Genomic DNA, 24,687 nt, shown 5'->3' on the forward strand with positions numbered 1-24,687 from the left:
CATTTGTTAAGTGCTGCCATATAATCTAAGAAAAATATTTTAGTTTTTAACAACCTACCTATCTGTCAATTTCCCAGTTTTCCGGGTTGTTTTGCTATTGTTCGCCTACGATAAACACACTTTATATTCGACTTTATTTTACATAATGTAATAAATCGAGATTATTAAATTTATAAACACAAATCCAACATTAAAAATTTATTTTTCCATTCTGTCAAAATAATTCGTCGCTGGCATCGTGCATTCAAAATATAGGTGCTCTGTTGTAAGGTAATATTCAAGTATTTATTTATGCAAAATATTATATTGAAGGTTACTTTAATACAATCATTTTCTAGGATATCACGCTATCGCATGTTTATTTGAGTGTCGACGTTAAAATAAATATTTATCTGCATCCGTCCGCACACCTGTTCCAATTTTACTATAATATCTAATCAAGTTCACCGATGCCATTTGGTATTTTGTGGGGTTGTTTTGTGTTATGACAGCGCGGTCTATAAACACCGACAACTCATTTTTTATTTTGAGTGAGTATTCAATTATTTTTATATATTGACGTCAATGAACATCGAACAAAAAAAAAACCACATGGTTTTCGTCTATTTTTGACCGGGCCATAGGACTAGGTCACATTAATGATAAAGATGTTTTTAGGGAAAAAAATATCGCCAGATTTATGAACGTCAAGTTTTATATTTTCGGCGTTCATGGTGACATGTGTGTTTAATAATTACACTATTTTTTGACTTCCTGATATTCCTATAAGATAATAAAAATATCTAATACTGTCGGCTTAGGTAGTTAATTTAAGTTCTAATCGATTTAAGTTTTGTACTTGTTCTATTGAATCGTTTTTAGTGTCTCTGGTTTCGCCTTTTGGGCGTCTTCGGGTCCTGTGAAATATGTGGTAAATATATAACTGACACAGATTAGGTACCTATAGTTAGGGCAGTAACGTCCCTAGACAAAATGCCGCCACATTTTTTACAGAATATTTTTATCATCCTTTCATGACAAGATATATACCACCAAATTTAATTTTAATGCAATCTGCTTCAATCGACTATATTGCGAGTCCACGGTTCCAGATACATTTAAAAATACACCTGACAACTTCCAAAACTAGCGAAGGACTGGCAAACATTTTACACAAAATTAAGTAAGTATGTAGGTACTTACTACCTACCTACACCTAATTCAAATATAATTCGCAAATGTACACGTGTCATTGCTGTTCACTAAGGACGTGACGTCCAAGGACAACAGAAGTAAACTAGACATCGCGAACTCAACAAAAATTATAGTCATATTAAAACTTTTATGGTAATTGTCCAACCAGTGAGTTGAATTTTTAATGGAAATTTTTCGTTTTAACTAAGCTTAGGTACAGTTATTTCTATATACCCAATGATTCTCCTCGATTTGCCGCCCCCAAGCGACGCTCAATCTGCCTACCCCCACGGGACGTCACTGAGTTAGGGAACTCAGAAATAATGGGGACTGAAATACCTAATGGGAGAAACAGGCAGCCGATCTCGAGTGTGGAAGAATATGGGATAAACTTAAACACGTGTCAAGAATACGCTTGTATTTTGTTCTGACAATTGCTCTCGTTTTATGCACTGACACTAATTCAATATTGGTGTATTTGAAGGTTGCAACACACATTATTGCACGTCTATAATGTGTGGTTCATTTTCGTAGGACACTCACACATTGAAAACCCTGCGTCAAAATGTTGTGTATTGGGATATAGCGTATCGGAATTCTATTTATTAATCTGTTCTGTGTAGTTATACTTTCGGCTTATAGGTACACTAAATTATAATAAGGATTGCAGTAAATTAGTAAAACTTCGATTTAATGGATAGATGTCAGCATAGATTCCTAATACCTAAGAATTTAGGTAAACAAAATAATATGCTATTGTTCTTGAATAGTCCCAGGGTGAGGGAGAGAGATCATGCAGTCTCATTCTGTGAGTTTAATACCTGAGTGTAGACAAGTCTTTTATTTTTGTAGTCTTGACAATGATGTTACAACCGAAATAGCTATTGACTTAAAAAATATCCTTTAGAATTCAATATAATCTATATTATCATTTTGAAAAATGGCATTCTACCAAATAAATGCTAACTCAACTAGATGATAAGAATTTAGATATTTTTTTTCATAAATTCCTTGGATGGGCTTTCCACTTAATTAGTACCTATATATTTGTATTTTAACTCTTTTACTCCCAGCTGATTTAGCCTAGCATATGCGAAAACTCCCAAGCGTTTTTTGACAACAAATCGTCGATTTAGTTTTTTTTAAATAACTAATTCTACACATGTTTTAAAAATTTGAAACTTTTTTTGTGTGTTCTCAATGGTGTATAAAGCAATAATAAGTAATAATATTGATAGTTTACATCAATAAAACAAAAGAAAAAAATAATGTATCAATATTTATTTAGAAATGAACGGATAAAACTATGTTTGAACAACAAAACAAGTGTGACAACATTTTTTTATTTATAATTGATATATCAAATTTTATAATATAATCTATCCTTATGTAGTAACAGAAAAAAAAATAAACATATTATTATTTCTCTATGAAATAGAATTTTTATAAAGTAATCAAAAAAAATCGTATAGTGTCAAGGTATTCAAGAATATTATTCAATTCACGAAATCGCAAGAGAATTCGATACAGTATCGACGACTAACTGATATGGAATGAAGTAATTTCAAAAAATAAGTCTCAAAGCACTAAATCATTTATAATATTATTTATATTCATGTATTTTTTCACCATCCTACCAAAAATACAGTGGCATCCATTGTTAGTTCAAAAATTACAAATTTCATTTTGTAATGTGATATATGAATCATAAAACAACTAAAAGAAATATCAGAATTTAAAATGTGTCATAAAAATAATGTTTTATTATTTTTATGACCCTCTTTGGTCTCAAGTTCGACAGCAGAGCAATTATGACTTGTGAGTTATTAGGGTATGGCATAATTATAAACAATGCTGACGCTAAAATAAATGTTAGTCACCACCCAACACACAGTGAATATAATGCTTCGTCTACATGAACGAAATATGACGGGAAAAAATTTGGAATAAATCGTAAATTTGGTTCCAAACTTTCGGCCGATGGATCGGCCCAGATGGAGTTTTCGCATAGGTATGGTGGGCCGAAATATCGGCCCCGTGGGAGTAAAAGGGTTAACATAAGATAATCCAAAGGTTACATTTCATAATCTTTTAATATACATGTTCATTTAATACATCTACAATATGTAACTATCAGTGGTGAAGGGTGGAGGTAGGCTGTTGAGTTCCGATATATATTATAGTGCACACTAAACTTTGTCAGACATACTTATTTGTTGTCATTGAACTAAGAATACAAATTGCAGATGGTTCTGGTTAGTTTTTAAAATTCAATTAAAAGTTTATTATTGTCTATTTATGTCAAATCTTCACAGCCTATCTCCACCCTTCGCCGCTGGTGACTATAAACTGTATCATTTGTATTTTTACCAGTGGCGTGCTGTGACTATTAACGCAACCAGATATTAACTACTTAGGGTTTTGTAATTGAATTTCGACAGCAGCTGATGAAGTAGTATACTGTGTTTACTTAATATTCATAATAATATAAAATGTGAATACTGACAACCAATTGTGAGTTTCCACCAATATAGTAGAAGTACAGTTATGTAAAATTTACCATACGTTTGCGCAATAAATGCCAAATATTAATAACCTACATAGTGATTTATTAAATATTTCAGCCACGATTAATAAGAGGAAGAGTATAATAGTATGCTTAAAAATAAATATTTTTTTAATAATTTGTTGTGTATTTTATTTATTTGAGTAGAAATTTAAATTGTTGAAAAATTGCTAATTAAATTGTGGCATATTTGTCAATTATTTAAGATATTCACCATGAGATACGCCGCGAAGGATTATGGCGCCTTCAAAGGAATATGGTGCCGTCAGAGGGAATTGGGCTATATGCCGCCGATTGGGGCCGGCGATGCATTCGCCAAGAGTATCTACTCCGCTATGCAACCGTGCGCGCAGTCCGATCCATTTGAAGACTCGTCCATCATGCATGGAGGAGTGTTCAATTTGGAATTCTCGCCAGAAGGGTAAGCATCACTCATGTATTCATCGATGAATAATAACTTAAGGCTTTTTACTTTAATTCTTTTTTTCAGCCATTTAATCAACTTCTTGGACCGATGCCTTGACTATAAATCATATATTGACTGATGGAAAGAAAATAGTTAATTTAACTGGCACAGAATCAGGCAGGTGAAAAGGCCAACATTTCAAATACACCACAGGACTTTGTATCTTCCCGATTCCGTCTTATCTGTGACTTGACTTTGGTTGATCAGTCAATTTAGCAAAATGATATGGCTGGTGCAGTTTTTGGTGTTTTTCATTAATTAAATGATTGGGTGAAATCCTGAATATTAGAAGTTAAGAAAAAGAAAATGCTGGACTTTGAGATGTGGCGCTGACGACTGCTGAGGTTGTCAGAACTAAAGCAGCTGATAAAAGAAGCAAAGGGTAAACACCAATGAGGTGGAGTGACCAAGTAAAAGAATTCCTTAAAAAACTGATAGCATCCAAGACTTAATGGGGAAAGGGAAAGTAAGAGAAAGCTGATCCTGAGTATTGGAGTACCTATTCAGGAATGATGACGATTCTCAGTCATGTAGGTTACAACGATGAAAAGATAGAGCTAATTTAAGATGCTTGTAAATCCCTGTTTCACAAAATATAGTGATGCATCTATAAATGAACAATTGTATAAATTCAAATATATTTTGTCTATTTATTTTTTGTAGGGAGTACCTATTGGCATCCATTATATTGATTACCGGAACCAAAATTAATAAAATAATGATTAATAGCGCCTGTATACATGCATGTATTTACTTGCACCAATAGTATGCATTTTAAACTATTGCGATAATAATTGTTTACACGTTAAACTACTGATTGTCTCACCAATCTCATTCTTCAAGTGTAAGCGAGATGTGATGTTATCATTGTATGGTACTATTTGACAGCTCTTGAAAATTGGTTAATCTCAAAATGCGTGGTGTAGTTTGTTTTTTTACTGGCAGGTTCACCACTATCGTTCTACTATTCAGGCGCAGATATCGCACAGTCCAATTGTCAAGTGAAAATTCAGAAGCTTTTTTGATACATGCTTGCAATTTTGCAATTTGCACAATAATACTTGTTTACACGTGCATTCTTTTGTTACGGCCGCGATAATACGTACTGTCAGCAGTAAATCCATACACGTGTTAACGGGGTATTAAATATAGTTTTATTTTATTAATTATTATGTGTTAAAACCAGCTCTATGAATTGTAAATTATAACCAAATGCTTGCTCAATCGAATGTTAGCATATCCAAGATTCTGAGAAAAGGCACATGGATGTCTTGTAAAGAACGCCAACTTTGAGTGAGAGGGAGTGATGATCACATATTGTCGTCCCTCGCCGATCACTCCAGATCGCAGGTAAGGAGGGCACTCGGCTGTTATCCTTTTAGCACGCTGGCAAGATATACCAAAATACATAATTTATATTATTTTTAATTATTGTATATGCTGTAATCGTCGCTTTCAAATAAATACCCCTCCACCATCAAGTTCTTGTTGATTATTGGATTCAACAACCCCCAGTCGTAACACTATATATTTTAATTTTAGGTCTCTTCTTGTGGCAGCCTGTGAGAAAAAGTCTATTCTAATATTTGATCCCCTGACGCATAAAAAAATTCACTACGTAAGCGACGCACATACCGACTGTGTCAATTGTGTCAAGTAAGTATAATGTTATCACTATAAAACTCTTTTGCAATAGTGTTTTTTTTATTATGTATTTGTTTCTGACAATGAAATAAGCTTCCTATTTTTAGATTAATTTAATTAGGCCACTCATAAAAATAAACTTAGATTATTTTGGCGGTCTTTTGGTTTTTTATTTGTGCTCATTATAAAAATTAGCATGACTACCATCGACCTTAACTTTGCGGATGAGACCCATACTGTCAATTAATTTTGTGAAACTTTTTTATGTACAATCTGCCCAGTACACATAAAATTCTCAGTGGAGTGAAACCCACTGGATCGCAGTGGCGAAGGGTGGAGGTAGGCTGTTAAGATTCGCTATAAATAGTGCACACTAAACTTTGTTAGTCATATGTATTTGTTTTTATTGAACTAAGACTACAATTTACAGATGGTGTTAGTTAGTTTTTGAAAATCAATTAAACCCGGCCCAAACGAAACCATAATAGTTTTGGCCTAATTTGGGCGATACGACAAAATTGTGCACACTTTTTCATTCATAGTTATTTGTTTTCGTTGGATTAAAAATACATATTACACATATTGTTGGTTCATTTTTTTTATTTCATTAAGCCCTGCCTAAACCAAACTATAATAAATAAAAAATATTATTCTATCTATAAAATATTCAAAGTTATGTATGATTTAATTGCATAATTTTAGATATTTTATAGATAGACATGTATTTTTTGACTATTATCTAATATCGCTTGGTTTCTCAGGGTTTAATTTAATTTTAAAAACTAACCAACACTTTCTGTGAATTGTAGTCTTATTTCAATGAGAAAAAATATGTATGTCTGAAAAAGTTTAATGTGCACTATTTATGGCGGATCTTAACAGCCTACCTCCACCCTTCGCCACTGCTGGATCGTAATGATCGATGGTGTAATTATTAGCACTCTGGACTTTGATACCGTTCAAATAATATATTCGCTTAATACGAGTTAAAAATATTTTAATATTCATCATTTATGGCACCACAACTCTTAGCAGGTCCATCCTGGACAATCCAGCGCCGATATTCTCCAGTTGCTTTGAGCATTCTTAAATCTCTGTGGCGCAGTCCAGGCATCTCGATTTCAGTCGTCCAGGTCATCTCTTGCCTTCGGGGGTTGCGTATATAACCTGCATTGCCTGTATATCCTCCGGCATTCTATGCACGTGGCCGATCCAGCGCAGTCTCTTTATTTTCATGTCACGTGATCGTGTCGCCCCTATAAAGTGTGTACCGCTCCTCATTATACCTTGTCCTCTAAATGCCACTTTCTTGAACAGCCCCAAAGATTCTTCTTAAAACTGTCCTCTCAAAGATATCCATATTTCTCACATTGTGTTTGCTGAGTGCCCAGCATTCTGATGCATACGTTAATACCAAGCGCAGGAAAGTTTTATATTGGGTTGTTGCCTTGTTCTTTAGTCTTTGGAGACCAAAATAGCACTTTTACACATTTTAATGTTATATCATGATCTATTGACGAAGAAAAATTCAGGCAGCAAGCGGTCTTGAACTCGAGACCTTCTCGTTATCAAGCGTACACGTAGCCATTATACTATCTCAGTCATTGCGAAAGTGTCATTTTTTATGTATGAGAAAAATTGCTGTAGACAAAAACCAATTAATTATCGATATCAAAAGTATTTAGTAGTTTGTGTTAGTATTGTCTATTCAAATGAATTACTGATAACTCTACCGTTCATTATTTAAAATTTATTAAACTATTAATTTATAATTGTTCAATTTATATAGTGCAGTTTTTATACTGTTGCAATTGTATGTCACTCTAATGAAGTTTCCTGAAGAAGCCTGGCACACACACATACAAACATTTTTTTTATTGATAGATTTCGAATTTTAATTAAATCAGTTTATTTTATTGTAAACAAACAGTTACATAATATGAATACGTGTATTAATTAAAGCGCTAAGCACCAAAAACAAAAAAACTGACATTTTTATAGAAAAGTGTTCTACATACTAACGCCAATAACTTCAGCTATGGTCTAAGTGCCTCAAGCAAGTCAAAAAACTACAGCAAACTATTTAAACCTGTCGACCTGTCGGACCTGTAAGTCCGTTGGCCTGTTTTATTTATAATGGTGTAAATAGCACTACAGTGGTCGACCTCATTCAATATAAAATGGCTGACGATGGTGTGTTGACACTTGCGAGTTCTTAATACCTAAAATTATAGAAGCTACCGTGATTGCTTCACACTGTAAAACCACATTTTTCAAAAGGTCTGCTTCATGAAATTTTACTGCAATGACTCGTATTTTGTAACTACAGGCAATACTACTTTTTGGTACTTAGAGCCTTAATTAATACATGTCTTCATATTATATCACAATTGAGAATTATATAGAGAATTAATAAATTATATGTATAGAGAAACAACAATAATAATAAAAAAGTAAAACAAAATAACTGATAAAAGGTGTAAAATCATAAGTACATATTATTTATAAAACTATTGATATATGTACTAGGTTTCCTCACGTATATAAAATACCTCTTCCAGTCTCCTGGATACCTCAAAAGTACCTATAACAACGACTGCTTTTCCTCTTTGGATTGCTATGCATATTCGTTGTCTCAAGTACTTTGAACAGCAATCACCTGTTCTTAGTCAAGCGACGATCGATCTCAGTCACCGTCTCGCAGAGTCCAAATGTCTCAAAACCCAGGGAACAGACAGTCATATGTTTTGGTTTTGTTAGTTGTTTATTTGAAAGGAACTGCTGAACCTGATGATTGAACTGATTTATTCAGGTGAGATGCCGCGAATGTATCCGCCATAGTGACATCCCAAACCAATTTTGATAGATTTAATATGACAATTAACATTTTATGCATTCCGTTTAATGGCTAGTTAAATCTGGATCAGAAATTAACCTCCATTGCTACATTATAATGATTGCGCATATTATAATAAGACATTTGAAATGTTTCTTGATAGATTCCTGGACTCCCGGATGTTTGCGACGTGTTCGGATGACACGACCATCGCCCTGTGGGACGTCCGAAATCTTAAAAATCGCATCAGAACATTACAAGGCCATTCCAACTGGGTCAAAAACATAGAGTATTCCGTCCAAGATAAGTTGTTGGTCACTTCAGGCCTGGACGGCAGCATCTACACTTGGGACATTAACTGCTTCACAGAGTTCAGTGTGGTGTATCACAGAGTCTTCCACGCCGCGGGCCTCATGAGATGCAGGATATCGCCGGATGCCAGTCAATTGATCATGTGCACAACCGGTGGCCTGCTCATCATTATACATAACCTTGATTTGAAGACGTTGGCCCATGATCTACACGGTTTTAAGGTGCGTAAATTAATAGTTTGTCAATTGTCAACTACTAAGATTCATTCATGCTGGCACATAGGCAAGATTAAACCCATAGAGTCGAAACGTCAAACTCAACTGTCAAAATATTCCATCCAGATAAGTGTCATTGTACATCAGACAGAAAACAGTGATTTTGTATTGGTGCATAAGAAATATACAGAATTATTGTGTATAATATATAATATTATTAACTATCAATTAGAAATATACCAATGCTATTTTTTGACCTGAAATGTAATAATTGTCATTTACATGTGACTTCATTTGTCCAGTGATTGACTATTAGCCGAGTGAGATACCATTGTGGCGGACATGTCACTTGGCTAATGTTGGATATGTAATTAACTCAGTAATGGCATTGGGCTGATTGAAATGGCTATCTAATTACTATTTTTGAATGATTGATTTTATGATTAAAATCTGTTAATTCACCTAACTTGTGTTGTTAGAGCTACATTATAATTGAAGAGTGACATTCCAAACCGGCCTAAGTCTAAAAATCTGATTTTGAGATAATCATATTTTTGTGATTTGCAATTTACCTCTTAATTTTTCGGTACTATAATGTTTGGCAATTTTATAGAAAATTCAAAGACTCAAAAACATAGTATATAAATAACATTAAAAAGTATAGTAAAACTTCAAAAAAATTCATTCAAAAACTGACTTTTTTTTCAAAATGGCCCTAAGTCTGTACTAAGTACAGTTTGGGACACAATAAAATAAAGTTGAGTGTCTTTTGTGTATACAATTATGATTGTGTAATAGAATGTGGTCATGGACAGTTCTGTTGGGATGATTAATGAATAAAAATAATATAAAATTTCTTTCACTTTGATGCATTTTTTGATAAAAAGGTAAACATTGTAACTTTTACAGCATAATAATATATTATATAATAATACTACAATGTAGGATCAGTTTCAATAAAAAAATAGTTTACTGATGTGCACATGAACTTATAAAACACAAATTCTCTAATATTTACTCTGACATTTCTAATCTGACATGTTACAATATTATATTATGGCCGCTTGGAGCGTAAATGAAGCAAAAAGAGTTCAACTGCGCATGCGCATATATCCTTAGGCCAGTTTGGAAAGAATCAACCGTTACCTTAGTGCTGTTTTGAGAAAAAAAGGCACATTTCGACATCAAATTTAAGAGACTTATTTTTTGTAAAATATAAGTTTTAGTGAGAATATAGATCTCAGCACACTCTATCGGATTCCATCAAAACATGAAAATTTGTAATTTTGGACTAAGGCCGGTTTGGAATGTCACTCTTCAATTGTTATGAAACATCACACAAACATATGAAACATGTCAACGTCAATAATGTGAAATTGTATGATTTATATTATTTCCCAGCCGAGCATGTACAGACTGATGCAGATGAGCGGGCAGAATATCCCCATAGCGACAATTTACAATCACCTGTTTGACAGGAAGCGAAAGCACAACAGAGTCGAGTTCATCAGCGACTTCCCAGAAGGCAACGAAGCAGAGGTCGTTAGTTCACTACAGGTAATTATTATATCCAATCATGATCTTGTGTTTGGAATGTTTTTTTATTGAAAATCTGGTAATCATTTATAACATTATTATTTTCAGATTCATCCCCAGGGTTGGTGCGCCTTGAGTAGAAATATTAGCCATGATGACAGATCTGAAGTAAGTTGAGAATTTCATGTATGCTTGTATTTTAAATCTTGGAAATGTCTTGATATTATGACTTTTATTCAAGAAACAATTAGATGAATAATATATAAGTCTTTTACATTGTACAGCATTTTTACAAATTTTATGAACTACAGTAATCCGGCACACGATTATCCGACGACTACTGTAATCCGCCGTTATTTTTACTAGTTGAAAGCACAAAATCAAGCTCTATAGTTCGCCGGTATTCTTAGGCGCCGAGCATATACAATCAGGCGCGCGGGGCGCTCGCGCATTTTTGCAATTTGGGCGGTGAATCACCAGGAATACAGAGCGTACACAGCGTATGACGGAACATAACGCCTCGCGCGCCTTATATTTCAACGCACACAGAGTTGAGCACGGCGTCCTTTGACATCATAGCACGAAAATACATTGGATGTGACCAGCGAAAGTGGCGCGACGGTCTCTAATTTACTCGGCTGTCGGAAGCGTTGTCGTACAGGCGCGCGCTTATTTCGCATATTATAATTTATTCGACACCGTGTGCTTACATCGCATATTGCAAATATTAAGTTACTACGCTAGCACAATAACATCATTGTGAAAATGAATTTAGAGCCGACCAATAAATTAATAAATTTTATTGCATTGCAAAGAAACACTAGGCGAAATGTGATCGGCGCCGCTTTTTACATTGGTGAGAAGTAATGCGCGGCAAGATGCGTGTGATTATGGTTATTGAATTTACGCTTCTTGTGCCGACTGCGCCGCGATCGCCGCACTCCGCTCCGTTTGATGGGCATTATCGCTTAGTGTTATATTCAGTAGTCCGCCGCATGCCTATGTCAGCTGTCCGCTGTCGTATTTAACATAGCTGAGGCATGGAACAACCTACCGGGAAGAGTAATAATTTCATCGTGGAAAATGCTGTAAACCTCCATGAATCATGATGATGAAAACTGGGAACCGGAAGACTTAGTTCCATTAAAAGAATTGATTCAGAAGGCGAGTGAAAACTCAGAGATAACGCGAAATGTTTTAAAAGAATGTACAGCAGAAAGTTCTGAGGTGTATGCGACACTTCTAACTAAGACGAGCTCATAAATATATCGATAGAGGCTTGGATTCTGAGGATCAATACAATAATTGCCAACCGACTGCAGCTCATACAGTCAAGAGTCATCAGAGGATGCACTAGCTGGGATTGACGTTACCATTAAATGGGCAGAAGAAAATAATGCAACTTTCAACACTCTTATCATGTTGCATAATATTACGAGATGACATAATCTTCCAACAATATTCAGGAAAAAAACAAACAACACTGAACACTTGATTTATAAATATGCATAATTTAAAACGCACTTGATTTTGATTATAAATAAAACAGTAAGTTGCTAGTACAAATTTCTCAAAACTATTTTTACGAAATACCTGTTTTAATTTTTACCATGTTTTGTATGTATGCACTATAATTCGTCGCTTTCACTAATTGAATACTTGTCTGGTTTTTGGGGTCGCGGATTACTGAGAGAGTACTATATTCTTTTTGTTCAACGAATAATTCACATGATTTAAGAATGGAGCATTCTTTTATTGAACAAACATAATTTGAAAACACTTCTGAGAAATATAATATAACCATTAGAAAAAATCTTTTTGAAAACAATACGACACCCAGCAGGATCCGAACCTATACCCCTCAGGAATTGTGTCCATGTGCACTGACCACTATGTTATAGGTATCTTATCCAATTGTGACAAATTTCAACTATTGCCAATTTACAAAGAGCATCTATTTTATACACAAGGCTGCTATCAGCGGCTATCGAGGGTAGTTTATCATATTTTTGTATTGAAGCTGTTAACTGTTACAATAAGTTAACCATCTGAACAGTCAAAAAATCCTGTTTTGATAGCACCTCTCTTGGCTGTATTAACTTTTAGAGCGAGATAGACAGTTTTGACGGCTAACTTATTGTAACACTTATAATACCTCAATACATAAATATGATTAACTAGCCTCTATAGCATGGGTGGCCAACCTTTTCAGCAGCCGGGCCAGATTCTAAAAATGGGACTTCCTACCGGGCCGCATAATCGATTCTTTTTATTATATAAAACAAAAAAGAAATATATATTATATATTAATAAAAGAATGAGAATCCAACATATTTATCAGATTAGACTTTTTTTAAATAATAAAAAATAATAAATTTTAGTGAGAAGTTTGATTTTGTGTGGCAGAACTAAGTGCATCAATATCGATATCGAGTGAGGTTGTTCCTACACGCAAACAGTTTTCCAATTGCACATTAGTGATTCATGTTCTCACTCGGGATTTAATATGCTTCATCCGACTATAAAGCTTTTCACACGACACGTGTAGGTGTTTCCAAATAGCGAAGTCATCATTAGAGCATGTTTGTAAAATGCAGGATATTTCTCCTTGTCCAAATATGTTTTGTAAAACTCTTCCAAAACAACCTGATGGAATTTCTCCTCCAACTGTTCATCGCAACATATTTCACAATGTCCCATTTGTAAATTTCCCGGTAATAAAGTCTACGGAGAATGGCGTTTTTAGAATTTTAAAATCTTGAGCCAATATCGTATCTCAATTTGCGAAATTAGCACATCTAGCGGCAGCATTTGATATTATTTTTATTTTCTCACTGCTCCACGGGCCACAAGTTGACACCCAGTGGGCCGCGGGTTGGCCACCCATGCTCTATAGCCACCAATACCAGCCGTAGATAGAATAGATGCGCAGAGGGTATTGTATATCCCGCTGGGTGTCATTTATTTGTCAAAAAGATTTTTTTTATGTATGTACAAATTTTGTTATAGGCTGAATGAAGCCTGTTTTTTCCAATGATTTATTTAATACTCCGCTGACAAGTCTAAAGGTTGTCCTGGTGGGTATTTGCTTCTATTGCAATTCTTGCCTGTTCTGCCTGCTCATTGTTGTTTTAGTGATTACAGCAGATTTTGCCAACTGACAATGTTCGTTTAAATGTTCAAAATGTGCTACGGGATGAGAGCATCAGTCTGATAACATTTTAAACACCAAGAACAACGACATTACACACTTTTTTCCCGTAGCAGCAGCCCATGACAGTAGGCGACATGCACCTCTATTTGGGTTGCCCTTTAGGGTCACGATTTGTTTACATAACTATAACAGATACATCTTGCTTATTTTAGTGGACATGCGTTCACGACATTCAAGAAGACGATTCACCCGACGAGATCGAGCTGGACTCCACGCCACACCCTCGCACATCAGGCCGCCTGCGATGGGCCGACCGCCTATCCCGCACCACACCCAGGAGCCGTCCATCGGCCTCTTCTGCCAGTCGTCTGCGAACCCAGTCTTCCCCCACCCCCACTCCTAACAATTCCACCGCCTCCACCCCTACGGCTGCCAACAGAGATGCTACTTACGAAAGGGTTTGTATATGCACATCATAATATCGAACAGCAATAAGCCACACATTGTTCATATCCTGGTAGCACCTGTACACGTGCATGGATTTACTTGCAGCAATAGTGTGTATTTGAAACTATCGTGATAATAACTGTTTACTAAAAAATCTTCTGTAAAACTGCTGACTTTCTCGCCAATCTCATTCTTCCAGAGTAAGCTAGACGCGATATTGTCATTTTATAGTACTATTTGATATCTTCAAGAGTGACCTACCATTATGTCTTAAGCGTAGGGTGTTCAACCAATGTGTGCTACCCGTGCTCACGTATGGCTGCGAGACGTGGACCCTCAACATGAGAGATGTCCAAAGGCTAAGAGTCACACAGCGAGGCATGGAGAGGTGCATGTTGGGCATCACGCGAAAGGACCGTAAGAGAAACGAATGGGTTAGGAAGCAGACAAGAGTACGCGATGTAATAGACGTTGCCAAACAGCTGAAATGGAGATGGGCGGGGCACATTGCTCGCCGAAAGGACGGCCGCTGGACAAATGCCGTCATCCAATGGTACCCAAGGGGTACGAAACGGCCACAGGGTCGCCCTAAAAGTCGCTGGATTGACGAACTGGTAAAGTTCGGCGGAAATACGTGGCAGCGAACGACACAGGACCGAGAGAGTTGGAGAAAGCTTGGGGAGGCCTTCATCCAGCAGTGGATTGACCCCGGCTGATGATGATGATGATTTGACAGGTAGTGAAAGTCGGTTAACCTCAAAATGAGTCTCTGCGCAGTGTAGTTCGTTTTTTTTAACCGCAGGTTTGGCATTATTGTTCTACCATTCTTGTCGATATCGAACAAAAACAACTGTCGCGTGAAAATTCAGAAGCTTCCGAACTTTTTTGATTCATGCAACTTGCATGATAATTACATGTGCATTTTCTTGTTCTGGCCGCGATAATACGTACTGTCAGCAGTAAATCCGTACACGTGTGAACGGGGTATCAAGTTGTAAGTAGAAATGAATACTCTGCGACACTGTCAGTACAGTGATAATAGCATGAGATGTCAGTATCGTTCTGTTTTATCAACTATCATAAATACCATTATGTTCTTTTATGGTATAAAACCATTTTACGTGATTGTCAGACTTTTTAATGGTTTAACTACACAAGTGATTTTTTGCTTCATCGTTTTGTTTGTCTTACGGTTTGTTAAATAAGCACATTGAAAAATGACGTTTTCTATGCTTTTATTTTCTTGAAAATCTTGATCACTTGATTGCCTTGGAAATTCTTTTTGATCTACTGAAAAGTTAGCATTGGTCCCTTGCAACGTTACCTCAAATTTGTCTATTCTGTGTGCAGATCTTAAACTCAACGAGCAGTAATTTTTGTTCAAATTTTTATTCCACGAAATGAAATACCCAAGATGGAAGTAATTATTTTTATATAAATTGTTCAATATTCTCATCCGATTTTGGTGCTTTATCCCGTTCAGCCTATTTAACAGTTGCGAAGGGTGGAGGTGGGCTGTGGTAATCTGAATGAAAATATGCTTGTTGGAGGAGAATATCACCCAAATATGGATAGTGTAATGTCACAGTCGTTTAATGCAGTATGTGTTCAAAAATCACCTTATTACAATGTTTTTCTTAGGTCGTATTCTTATTTGTCCGGTGGTTGTTTATCTGGTACAAATCTTGCAATCGATTTTTAACTAACTTCCCGACTAGCTAGACATTTGAAACTTTTAGAATATATCAGAACACGATGCCAATGCATTTTTTTAATACTTTTAGCCATCTTTAAGTAGAATTGAATTCATTTTTAGTTAATTCTGTTTTGTATGAAAAGTGATTTCGATACCATTATTGGTTGCTAGGGGGTCCTAGCAACCAAATTATTAAACAATATATACGTGCGTTACTATGGAAATCAATATGAAATGACATTTCATTATTCAGTATTTCTATCAAGTACAAATTTTTTTGATCGTGTAAGCTAGTCCAGTCAAGTTTATATGATTCAACAGAAAATTTAAAAATGTATATAAAAAGTTCTTTTTATCTTGTAATTATTTTATACATGAGCTCTTAATCATATGTTCATTGTGTTATAGTTCTCAGCGTTTACAGCATAATGTGTCAGTGTAAATTAAATTATCACAATATAATCCGTTTGTCATGTGAAGTAACGATATACGATTGATTTATTTTCCAGATTGTTCAGAACCAGTGGTTACTAGGTTGAATCGATAGATAATTACCGATATCTTTGACTTACAGGGCACCTCAATGGTTGGTCAAAATGATGTCTGGGAAGCACTTATAACACTCCGCCAGAAGAGGGTTCGATCCGATTTAGCCAGCAGGTAAAAAATTGTCATGATTCATCTCATAATATATGTTATAATTAAATTGACAAATCACCAAAACACATTCAAATTGAATGGTGTGGCATACCAAAATCTCCCCAATATGAAAAAACATGAATTACAGTAAAACTTCATTAATACAAACACCTTAATTCGAAATATGTCATAAATGGTAATAAATCTGCAAGAGTTTAATTATGATATGTAGGTACCTACTTTAATCAGAAGATTTTCTGCTGAATGAAAACATTGTTATTTTATGAGCAGTGACAAAATGTCTCAAAAAAGTTTGTTTACAATAATTCCTAACACCGCATGTTGTGCAGCATTTAGAAGGTGAGTTGTCGATTTGAGTTTTTATCTAAATATTACAAATGTTTAATTTTATATATTGTGTCTTGCAGTGGCGAAGGGTGGAGGTAGGCTGTTAAGATTCGCCATAAAAAGTGCACATTAAACTTTGTTAGTCATACTTATTTGTTTTCATTGAACTAAAAATTCAATTCGCAGATTGTGCTAAAAATAATGCACACTTTTTTAGTCATTACTTATTTGTTTTCATTGAATTAAGAATACATATTACGGATGGTGTTGGTTAATTTTTTTTAAATTCATTAAGCCATGCGTAAACCAAACCATAATCGATATAAAATATTCTTCTATCTATAAAATATCTAAAATTATGTATGATTTAATGGCATGATTTTAGATATTTTGTAGATAAACGAATATTTTTTGTCTATTATCGATTATGGCTTGGATTAGGCATAGTTTGATCGAATTTTAAAAACTAACAAACACTATCTACACATTGTAGTCTTAGTTAAATGAAAACAATTTCGCTTAATTGACAAAGTTTAGTGTGCACAATTTATGTCGGATCTTAACAGCCTATATACACCCTTCGCCACTGGTGTCTTGTTGTAAAGATATGTTTTTGTTATTTCAAATCCAAAAACAATGGGAGTTTTTCCATTTAATTGTCTTTCGTTTCATTTAAGTAGTAAATTTTCACATTTAGTGTTGCAGGATTCTGATTTCCGCAAGTTGCTAAATACCGATTTCGAATTAATGGGGTTTTACTGTAACAAAAATTGTCAGAATGCAAACAGAAATATTTTAAATTAGGACGGAATGACGTTCTGTTCGATTGCGATCGTCAATGTTTGACAAATATTTTTGTTGTGTTCAAGGGGAGAGACACATCGAAGTTTTAATATGCAACGAATCACCGGCATTAGTTCGGGCATACCTACGCCTGAGGAACGAACACAGCCTTCATCTTCAGACACGGCTAGCCCCTCATCACCCCCCAGTTTAGGGTAAATATTCCATTCAATTGAAAGACCCGATTAAACTCTTCTTTCTCAGAATATAGATATTATCATGTCTGTGTTGTTTTGTACCATGTAGTTTTTTTATTGTTTTCTTTTTATTCTATATAACAGGGGTGGTCACACTTTTTTTTTCTAGGATCGATTAGTTGAAAAAATTATTTATGGTGATCGACTGATATCACTTGTAATTATATCATGCGAGAACAATGAAAAAAAAAAATACTATTCGAGCAAATTTGTGGTTTGTGTTTTTCTTACTTAACTGGTCGACCCGCTACGCCGGGCTCCCCTCAAGCTAGAACCCTGTCAGACCCCCCCTTGTGGAAGCCATGCCTGGTGGTGTATAATGCAACGATAATTGATAAAAGTGGGTTCTGTTTCGTCATTTTTACATAAAGTAATAAACCCAACATGATTCCCAAATATAGCAGGAACTCCATCAGTTGTTACCGATACTAGTTTACGAATAGGAAATCGAGTATGATTAATATAAAACTTAAATGCATTAAATATATTATCTTCTCTTTCGGATCGTTCCTCCATTTGTAAAACTGATAATAATTCTTTTGAAGCAAACGTGTATTTAAAAACTAATCGAATAAAGACATCAGCATAGTTGTGCAATATCCGTGTAATCTACCGACTCGTCAAATTGCAAGGATAGGAATTTACATTTATTTTATTATTGTTTTCCTGTAGAATTTCTTCCAAGTTCTCATCACTTGTGTTCTTCCCATGAGTGTATTTCTTGATAGTGATATGTAAGAGAAGAGATAAGAACTAGCGGATTTTAAGAGCTGGAACGTCGAGTAGTTTTGACTCGTTTGAACAAGAAATAGTACAATATATTATTATGTCCGCGATCGACACACTGGCCATCCCTGCTATATAAAGTCAGTGTACATTCTGATAGTTACTATCTATTATTCCTTTGTGATGACATACTCAAAATTCATCTTTAGCCCAGGCTCTGTTATCTCCTCACTGAGATATATATAGTGGAACATTTAAACTATGAATATGCGGAGATGCGGTTTCTTCTTGTGCGCAGGAATTAGGCAGGACATCTGCTATTACTCATCTAAACTTACATCAAGCCTATTGCCTGACTTTCTCTGGTTTGGTGACCCTCCGGCTATGTCTAGATTTGTGTCAAAACTATGGAACCTCACGGTAGAGTGTTATGTTTATAGTACATAGCAATATAGGGATAAATGCAGCACGTAATTAGTTTTTACAAAATATATTTTTTTCCCAGTCCTTCCCTGCTAATATGGTTCCATATGTTATTTTAGATTTTTAGTAAATCGGATTCTGACTCTTTCCTAATACTATAGTTAGTAATATAGATAATGTACTGAAATACTCAGACTTAAATGTAAATTTTGGTACTCATAATAGAGCTCACCTCTAGAGGGTGAAACATGTGTCATAAAACAATTTTTATATGGTGAATATTAAAGTTTACACATTTTATAAATTATGATAAGTAATTTCTTTTTTTTTGACCGTCTCCGATCCTAAGAAGATCATATGGGCCTCCACAGAATGAAGGTTTTTGATTAACAGTTTTTTTGTTATTGTGAGAAATGGATATTAGCCGCTTGCTCAACCTATTAGGTTCATACTTTGACTTCGAACACACATTGAAAAACAATATGTGTATGGCTTTGCCAGACCTAGGATTCAAACCTGGGACCCACGACATTATAAGTCGACGTGTTAGCTGCTCTACCTATATTATATATTACTATTAATTACCACCAAGTAAATACTGATTCTCTTGCAAAGTTCACTTCATTTTGTGTTTTACATTGATTTGTGGGAGAGGCATGGTTGATCTTCAGGTCAACGTAAGTTGAATTGCTATGCAGCTTGTCAACTGAGGAATTATCAAATTTGGCAATGTCATCGTATACATGTCTTTACTACATATGTTTGTAAATACTATTTGTCCACAGTATAAGACCTTCCACATCGAGTTCATCTCACATTCCAAACCCAGACGACAATTCCGGCCAGGATCCGGACCCCGTAGCCCCCTCCAAATTTATTATTCAACAGAATAAAAAGAGGCTTTTGTACTACATAGAGGAGCCCAATTTAGGAAAAGGTTTTATAAAGGTATATTATTTTTAATGAAATTGAGTTACAACTGCATTATTTACTACACAATGAATGAATTTACCGTTCACTGTTATTTTTTGGTGCGTAGTCCTTAAATATTTACGAAATGGGACCCTTGATTCTGAGTCTTGAGAATCCCGAACTGGAACCCTTATGATTAATTGGGGTTCCGGAGGTACCATGAGTTTTTTTAATTTTTAACTGTAATATTTATATTCTATTACTTTTAGCTACATATTCCAAAAGAATATTAATTAATATAATATTCTGACATGTTTTATTCTAATATGGTGGAATACCAATAAGTCTGGCAGGGTATACAAACATTGTATAGACATCTAATTTTTGAGTTTTCACTTCAAAATAACATACATATCCATAATAGTATTTTGGTAAAAGTGGATAAACATATTGGTTTTTTAAACTCGAAACAGGGTTATGATTTCGGAATCGATTGTACCGAACCGCTGAACCTAATCCTATTTGATTTCTACATTAAACCAAAACTTAAAAAAACATTGATTATAAACTAGGATTCATTATTTCGAATATTGACATATAATTTAGATTAGTAATAAATGCAAATATGTTGAAAAACTCTTTTCTATATGTTAGACCTTAGTTACGTAAAATAAATAAAGTTGAAGAATAAAAAGACTAATGATTAAATCGGCTCCAAATAATTTCGAATTACAGATCTATTTGTAGCAAACTTCTGTGTTACGTAGCTCTGATAAGATAAAACATCTTGCATTATTAGTGTTACATACAAGCCTAAAAGAAGTTTTTGTTAAAATGAGCCATCATTATTTTGATAAACAATCATGTAAAATTGTTGGTTAGTTTTTTTAAAAATTCATTATGCCCTGCCTACACCAAACTATAATTGGTAAAAAATATTTGTTCATCTATAAAATATCTAAAATTATATATGATTTAATGGCATAATTTTTGATATTTTATAGATAAATGAATATTTTTGACATCTACTATGGGTTCGATTAGACAGGGTTTAATTTAATTTTAAAAACCAACAAACACTACACATTGTAGTCACAGTTTAATGAAAACAGATACGTTTGACTAACAAAATTTAATGTGAACTCTTTATGTCTGATCTTAACAGCCTACCTTCACCCTTTGCCACTGTTATGGAGTATATTTATTATTTATTCACATTATGTATGTTCAATATCTTTAGTGCCTCAATATAGTAATATGAGCTTTTCTATGTTGCCAATTCAACGATATTGAAAAATGTTCTGGAATCGGTATTATGTGCTTTAATATAAAATTTTTGATAGATCCACTCTTCAAACATTCAAAACTTTTTTATAATGTAAATAATATTTATTTTTTAACTTTTCAGGAGCTGTGCTTTTCGGCAGACGGTCGACTCATCTGCTCTCCTTACGGTTACGGAGTCAGACTCCTGAGTCTTTCGGAGAACTGCTCCGAATTACCCAACTGTGTTCCCCAGCAGGGCAACCCGCTCACTCTAGTAGAATTAGGACAGACCATTCGACACGTAGATTTAGTAGTCAGTTCTAAATTTAGCCCTAGGCACTGTATGTTAGTAACAGGCTGTTTGGGAGGTAGAATTGTATGGTATCAACCACATGCATAGTGACTAGTATTTAATGTATATTTATTTTGTATATCAAGGCTATATTATAATAATAATCAATGATGGCTCCCGTTTGTTATTAATCGAGGGCACTGATGGGCTGGAGATGTAATTTAATATTATTCGAAAATTAACGGCTTATTGTTTAGTAAGAATCTCAATCTAATAGACTACATAAGATATAATACTATCGACTGAGAGCACTTGTCAGAATTTAAATTATAATCGATTTCAGTTTTGTACTATACCGTTTGAATCGTTTCCGTCTACAGACACTGCGCTAGAGGTGGAAAAACTGGTCGATTTTGAAGACTAAGTATACTTACTACCAGTATAAAAAAATACTTGGTATCGAAACTTGTTCCAAAATACTTAATAGTATTTGGGATATTATATAGAGTGTCTGGCTTGGAAACCTTTGTCAATGCTTTTTAGAAGCCATTTTTACACAAATTGTTTATATAATTATTATCCATTTACACAATCAAGCATAAAATTTGAGTTCGGTTTATAAGTTCCAATTATAACACTAAAAAATCGAGAAACTCGACGTGACGAAACCATATCAACGCGTAAATACTTCATCATGTCAATGAATACATGATCGGTCTCATACTCAACTGGAACTAAAACTAACTCCATATTATTACTACAAAACGAACTTGTCACCATTTCTGTCCTTCACTATACCAACTTTACAACTGGGGAGATAGAGAGAGCAATGACGCCAATGACAGTTGAGTGTATCACGGCTCGACATACGTGTATTATGCTATCTCGCTCGCGCACATTTAATGTCAATAGTATTGAAAGGCAAGTGGCGATGATCTCACCGCATGCGTTCGAACAAGTTTCTTGGAACAAGTTTATAGGGCCACATGTACTGAGTATGGGTAATAATTAGCATGTCTAGACTCGAGTACACAAACTGGTGACAGTATTTCTAACCCACCTCTACTCTGCACATTCCAAGTCTGCCAAGTCACTTGGATCACTAAAAACGGTTCGAATGTATTAGTACAAAAAATAAATCAATCAGAATTTATGTGAAACGTGTTTGATGTAATAAATCCTTCTGATTTATAAATCGGTTGTGATACCAAAACGCAGCTAACGTCACCGGTTATATCTCTCTCATATTGTCTGTATTAACCCTTTTACTCCCACGGGGCCGATATTTCGGCCCACCATACCTATGCGAAAACTCCATCTGGGCCGATCCATCGGCCGAAAGTTTGGAACCAAATTTACGATTTATTCCAAATTTTTTCCCCTCATATTTCGTCTCGTGTGGACGAATCATTGTATTCACTGTGTGTTGAGTGTGAGTAACATTTATTTTAGTGTCGGCTTTATTTATAATTATGTCACACCCTATTAACTCACAAGTCATAATTGCTCTGCTGTCGAACTCGAGACCAAAGAGGGTCATAAAAATAATAAAACATTATTTTTATGACACACTTTAAATTCTGATATTTCTTTTAGTTGTTTTATGATTCATATATCACATTACAAATGAGTTTTGTAATTTTTGAACTAACAATGGATGCCACTGTACTTTTTGTAAGATGGTGAAAAAATACATGAATATAAATATTATTATAAATGATTTAGTGCTTTGAGACTTATTTTTTGAAATTACTTCATTCCATATCAGTTAGTCGTCGATACTATATCGAATTCTCTTGCGATTTCGTGAATTGAATAATATTCTTGAATACCTTGGACACTATACGATTTTTTTTGATTACTTTATAAAAATTCTATTTCATAGATAAATAATAATTTGTTTATTTTTTTTTCTGTTACTACATAAGGATAGATTATATTATAAAATTTGATAAATCAATTATAAATAAAAAAATGTTGTCACACTTGTTTTGTTGTTCAAACATAGTTTTATCCGTTCATTTCTAAATAAATATTGATACATTATTTTTTTCTTTTGTTTTATTGATGTAAACTATCAATATTATTACTTATTATTGCTTTATACACCATTGAGAACACACAAAAAAAGTTTCAAATTTTTAAAACATGTGTAGAATTAGTTATTTAAAAAAAACTAAATCGACGATTTTTTGTCAAAAAACGCTTGGGAGTTTTCGCATATGCTAGGCTAAATCAGCTGGGAGTAAAAGAGTTAAGAAGTCTAAGAAATAGTTTTATAAGAGAAAATCGGTTTTTGGATATTAATGAATTTATTTATCAAAAAGTTACCAATCAATTAATTTTTATAACTGGAATAAATTAACTAACTATTTTATATTAAGTTATATGTACATGTTTTGTAAGATGACATTGTTTGCAGTTCTGTTAATAGGTGTGTACATATCGTTGTAGAGCTGTGATAACTTCCGATGTTACATTTTTTTATTATTATACTCTATTTATATTAAACCGCATACTTTAGTAAAATCCCCAATGTTCTATATATCAGGTAGATCGCGATACTATTTATGGTCGATCACGGCCGTATTCGCGATTTGGCTATTGTGTGTGATGTTGCCGAATTTCATAAGACCTACAGATATTTTGGCCAAGAAAAGAAAACAACATCTATTTTCATCAAATATACTGATATTTTTTTTTATTCTCGTTTTCAATCCACATACTTACTGTCCGACAAGTACAAGTCGATAGTCGCATATAGAAGATTTCTCAGTGACGTACCTGTCATGGCGGCAATGCGTGTTTAAACAATGTATTGGCTCTCTTTTTAGATGCGACTCCTTTTCTTCTTTGCGATAAATCAAAAGTTTACTAATAATAATTCTAACATCACTCCTGATCGTTTTAGACATATTTTTATTATAAAAAGCATCATATGACGTAAATTGATAGATCCGTACACCATAAAAGCGTAAAATGAAATGATAAATTTG

General features: G+C 34.3%; 1 protein-coding gene across 1 annotated transcript; it reads left to right on the forward strand.

Moving 5' to 3' along the window:
- Positions 1 to 48: 48 nt before the first annotated feature.
- LOC147071180 (DDB1- and CUL4-associated factor 10 homolog) lies at positions 49 to 24,343 on the forward strand. The gene is made up of 12 exons (XM_085948223.1): positions 49 to 270; positions 3,946 to 4,160; positions 5,748 to 5,861; positions 8,849 to 9,218; positions 10,614 to 10,769; positions 10,857 to 10,916; positions 14,115 to 14,360; positions 16,620 to 16,705; positions 17,902 to 18,030; positions 20,007 to 20,169; positions 21,542 to 22,944; positions 23,946 to 24,343. Exons 2-11 carry the CDS (start codon positions 3,955 to 3,957, stop codon positions 21,797 to 21,799), a joined length of 1,788 nt encoding a protein of 595 aa, XP_085804349.1. The 5' UTR covers positions 49 to 270; positions 3,946 to 3,954; the 3' UTR covers positions 21,800 to 22,944; positions 23,946 to 24,343.
- Positions 24,344 to 24,687: the final 344 nt, after the last annotated feature.

The sequence above is a fragment of the Rhyacophila brunnea genome, unplaced genomic scaffold, assembly GCF_057557595.1.
Source record: "Rhyacophila brunnea isolate RB1 unplaced genomic scaffold, BYU_Rbru_1.0 scaffold_20, whole genome shotgun sequence".
NCBI classification, from domain to species: domain Eukaryota; kingdom Metazoa; phylum Arthropoda; class Insecta; order Trichoptera; family Rhyacophilidae; genus Rhyacophila; species Rhyacophila brunnea.

What these genes read in the sequence shown, in the direction of transcription:
- LOC147071180 (XM_085948223.1), top strand. Translation starts at nt 3,955, where the DNA reads ATGAGATACGCCGCGAAGGATTATGGCGCCTTCAAAGGAATATGGTGC. An exon ending in TCATCACCCCCCAGTTTAGG is followed by an intron (nt 18,031 to 20,006) that starts GTAAATATTCCA and finishes ATTTGTCCACAG; the next exon opens with TATAAGACCTTCCACATCGA. An exon ending in TAGGAAAAGGTTTTATAAAG is followed by an intron (nt 20,170 to 21,541) that starts GTATATTATTTT and finishes TTAACTTTTCAG; the next exon opens with GAGCTGTGCTTTTCGGCAGA.